The sequence below is a fragment of the Erithacus rubecula genome, assembly GCF_903797595.1.
Source record: "Erithacus rubecula genome assembly, contig: scaffold_121_arrow_ctg1, whole genome shotgun sequence".
Taxonomy (NCBI): domain Eukaryota; kingdom Metazoa; phylum Chordata; class Aves; order Passeriformes; family Muscicapidae; genus Erithacus; species Erithacus rubecula.
The window spans coordinates 177539-181875 of record NW_027636182.1 but is presented as its reverse complement, the minus strand read 5'-3'; the positions used below and the strand labels follow the sequence as shown (position 1 = coordinate 181875).

Sequence of the window (4337 nt, the reverse complement as noted above, 5' to 3'; positions counted from 1 at the left end):
GCTGATCTGGGAGCACGACAGTGCCTGCTGTGGCAGGATGGATTGGTGGGAGCCTCCCCTATGCCGCCAGAATTTCCCAGCCCTGGAGGTGCCGCAATGGGCAGAAGCAGCCTGGAGGTGCAGCAGCGTGTGCCCAGGAGGAGCCAGATGTGCAAGAGCTGCAGCTCTCATGTGCCGGGAAAAGGAACTGAGTGATGAAGCATTTGCTGCATCTGAACACTGAGGTACATCTTTCCCCCTGCCCCTCTTTTCCTCCTCCTCCTTCCCCTTTTCCTCATTACTGTCGTCCCAACTACACATTTCTCAGAGGATAACCACGGATTTTGGGACAAAATCACATATTTTTTGAGTGGGAATGTCCCCGGGGATCCCCCCTATACTAGGGTGAGGTCGGTCTAGAGAAGCTTCTCTCTATCCCCCCAACCTTTCTCCCCCTCCCCTGCATTCTCCTCCTGTTCCTCCTCCTCCTTCTGGTTGCCATCATCCCCACTTTGGAGAGCATATTCCGGAGAGAAAAGCCAATAATTTTGGAGCAGAAAACTGCTTTTCTGATGAGGAACCTCCACAGGGGACCCAGTCCTGTCAGGACATCCTCCCTCCCTGCCTCTGCCCTTCCTCTCCTCCTTCTCCTCTTCCTCATTGCTGCCATCATCCCCACTCCACAGGGCACCTTCCCCAGATAATGAACGGTGGTTTTGGGGCAGAAAGTTGCTTTCCTGAGGGAGAACTTCCCCGGGGATCCCGGATGTGCCAGTGCACCCTTCCTCCCTGCCCCCTCTCTCCCTGTCCTCCTCCCCCCTACTGAGGGCACACCTGAGCTTTGCCCAGAAGAGGGGCCATGCAGGGGGCTCAAGGGGTCAGCGCAGGTGTGTGCACCGCAGCAGCACATGGCGCATGCGGTGGAAGGCCGAGAGCTCGGCCTCAGGAATGTCCTCGAGGAAGATGAGGACAAGAACATCAAGCAGCTCGTTGAAGAGGCGATAGCTGACCGTCTGGATCTCCAGCGAGCACCAATCGCTGCGCAGGTACCCGCGGCTCACCACGCACACCATGTGCCGGCTGTTGTACACAGCGTCCACGATGTTGTCCACTATGGCACGGCCAGGGCGAAAGTCGCGGTGGTGCAGGCAGAGCTGCAGGGCTCCACGCTCCAGCTCAAGCACCAGTTCCTCCAGCACCCACCGCTCATCCCCGGAGTTGTAGGACACGAAGGTGTCGTAGGTGTAGCGCCGCTGCTCCCGCCGCCAGCGCCCACGTGCCCACGCATGCAGCAGGAACAGCTGGTAGCGCAGCCGCCAGTATGCACGGTGGTGCAGCAGTGGCAGCACCAGCAGCAGCAGCACAGCCGGTGCCGTCCCTGCAAACAGGTACCGCCCCATGTCCAGGTAGCACACATGCGTGTCAAAGCAGTGCAGGTACGCGGGGGCCCCACCCTTCTCACCACAGGTGTAGTTATACAGGTAGACCACCTGCACGGGCCCATGTGTCAGCCAGCCAGGCAGCCAGGCGTTGGCACAGCTGCAACTCAGGGGGCACTTGAGCAGATCCAGATAGCTCAGGCAGGCAGACGTGTGGCCAGAGTTGCATCCAGCGCACGCAGCTCATTTTTGGCCAGGCGCAGCTCCTTCAGTCGCGTCAGGTTGCCGAAGACCTCAGGGCCAAGGCTGCGCAGTCCTGCCCTCTCCTGATTCAGGCTGCGCAGTCGCCTCAGGTTCTTGAAGATGCCGGCGGGCAGGTGGCCCATCCCACCATTGCCGTCAACCAGCATCAGGAACTGCAGCTGCACCAGGTCATCAAAGGCATCGGCGGGGATGGCCGAGAGCGAATTCTGTGACAGGTAGAGTGAGCGCAAGGCACTGAGGCCCTGGAAGAAGCGTTGTGGGACCACACGCATTCCATATGGCTGCTGTGCCTGCAGCTTCAGGTCATAGAGGTTGTGCAGGTAGCGGAAAGGCGGCGGCTGCTGCAGGTGTCGGCTCAGGTAGCTCAGCGCATTGGCACGCAGGTCCAGCACACCCAGTGTCAGCTGCACTGGCTGGAATGCCTCTGCTGTCACCTCCACCAGCCGGTTGCTGTCCAGGTAGAGCCGGCAAAGCTGCAGGAGACCCTGGAATGCCTTGGCTGACAAATACCGCAGTTTGTTCCTGCCCAGGTCAAGGGTCTTCAAGTGGTCAATGCCCCTGAAGGTGCCAGGAAAGAGGATGGCCACACGGTTGTTGCGCAGGTTGAGATCTTCCAGCTGCTGCAGGTCGGCAAAGGAGCCGGACAGGAGGTCGGTGAGCAGGTTGTTGTTGAGGTGCTGGTGCCGTAGGTTGTGGAGTCCACGCAGTGCTGCACGGTGCAGCCATGCCAGCCCATTCACATCCAGCCGCAGCTGCCGCAGCGCTGGCATGTTGTCAAGGGCACGCGCATTAGCTACTAGGATGCGGTTGAAGCGTAGGGACACATTGTGTAGCTGGTGCAGAACCGGGGCCCCTTTGCATGATGGCAGCCACTGCAGCAAGTTGTGTTCAGCCACAAGCTCGCCCAGTGTTGCAAGCTGTGCCTGGCTCAGCAGCCACCCTATGCAGTCCAAGGACCGCAGCCGGTTGCCAGACACGTCCAGGGCACCCAGCTCTGGACAGTTGCGCAGAGCTCCCTTGTGCATTGCTTGGAGCTCCAAACGTTGCAGCTGCAGCTTCTGCAGCGGCGGCCCTGTCAGCTGCTGGCACAGGTAATCCAAGTCCCCTGCGCCCATCCGTAGCCCTGACACATCCACATGGCGTGGGGAGAGTCCAGCCATGTGCAGCACCTGCACCATGTCCAGAGGGTTCCCAGCCAGCTGCAGGTATGTCAGGTTGTGCAGGCACAGGCGAGCGAGCGGCGCAGGGTCCGAGATGTTATTGTAGGACAGGTCAAGCTCAAGTAGCCCTGGGGGAATCACCCCAGGGGTGGCCCCTGAAAGAGCTCCCAGGGAGTTGTTGCAGAGCTTCAGGACCCTCAGCATGGATCGGCAGCCCTGGGCCCAGTGTCGACAGCATGTTGCCACACAGGTCAAGCAGATCCAGGTGTGTCAGATTCCCCAAAGCCACAGCCACGTGCTCCAACGCGCAGAGCCAGCCACCCCGCAGCAAGAGCGTGCTGAGTGCTGCCAGTGTCTGGAAAGCCCCAGGGGCCACCTCCTGTAGTGGATTGTGGTCCAGCCGCAGTGTGCTCAGGTTCCCCAGCTGGGTGAATACACCTGTGGCCAGCACTGAGATGTTGTTGTGGGCCATGTCTAGATGGGTTAGTGCTGACAGGCCCAAGAAAGCCCCCGGGGCCAGCAGTTCCAGCTTATTGTGGCTCAGATCAAGGGTGTAGAGGTGTGGCAGGTGGGCAAAAGCATGGGGAAGCACCTGGCGCAAGATGTTGACAGAGAGGTTGAGGGATGTGGCAGTGGAGGGGAGGTCGCCCACTGCAGCCCCCACGTTGCTCAGGAAGCGCTGGATGCAGCGGAACAGCCCAGGGTCCCACGGCGCCTGGATGCAGTTGCGGAAGCCATAGGGAGAGACCTCTGCAGGCACCAACACCAGTGTCACCAGGGTCACCAGCAGTGGGGTGCACATCCCGACACACCCTGGGGAAATCCTGGATGCAGTGGGGGATAAAGTGAAATGAGGCGTGTCCTCAGTACTGCAGAGACCCCCCTCGACACTCAGGGACCACATTTGGGGTTCAGGGATCTCCACCACCCTAGGGATGCCCCTCACGACCCAGGGACCCCACCACCATCCCAGTGACCCCACTCAGGGCCCAGGGACCCTTCATCCACACACCAGAGACTCCCGTCAGAATGCCAGGATTCCCACTCAGGGTCCAAGGACTTCTCGTCCATACCCCAGGGATACACACACACACTGCAGGGATTCCCTTCAAGGCCCAGAGACCACCCCACCATCCACATCCCAGAGTGACACACCCCAGAGACCCCCATCAGGACCCAGGGACCTCCTTCAGAGCTAAAGAACCTCCACACACCCCAAGCACCCCTCTTCCCCCAGTCCTCAGGGATTTTGAGGACCCCCCGCTCCCCATGAAGTTCCCACCATGCCACTGCCTCCGCTTTGGGTGATTTTGGGGTTAGAAAAGGGAAGTTTCAATTACCATTTTTGTCACCACTGCCCCACCCACCTCCCAGTGACATGGGTGGGGAAGGGACCTAACTGGATGGATTTAGGAGTCCCTGGGGGGGTGACAGGCGTATGAGGCCACACAGCTGGGTCACCCCTCCACATCCTGTGCAGCCCCCTGGAGTCTGGGGGATCCTTAGGACACATAAGCCTCTTCCCCTACTGTGTCCCCCTCCCCCCGCCCCACCC

The 4337-nt window shown here is 60.2% G+C and overlaps 1 protein-coding gene across 1 annotated transcript; it reads right to left on the bottom strand.

Annotated features, from left to right (window-relative positions):
- Nucleotides 1–395: 395 nt before the first annotated feature.
- Nucleotides 396–3590, bottom strand: LOC306815387 (uncharacterized protein; the record flags this gene model as incomplete). The annotated part of the gene is given in 4 exon segments (XM_079331954.1): nt 396–857; nt 861–1561; nt 1564–2989; nt 2991–3590. Coding segments are annotated over 4 exon segments (3183 nt in total). The 5' UTR covers nt 3585–3590.
- Between the last annotated feature and the right edge of the window lie 747 nt (nt 3591–4337).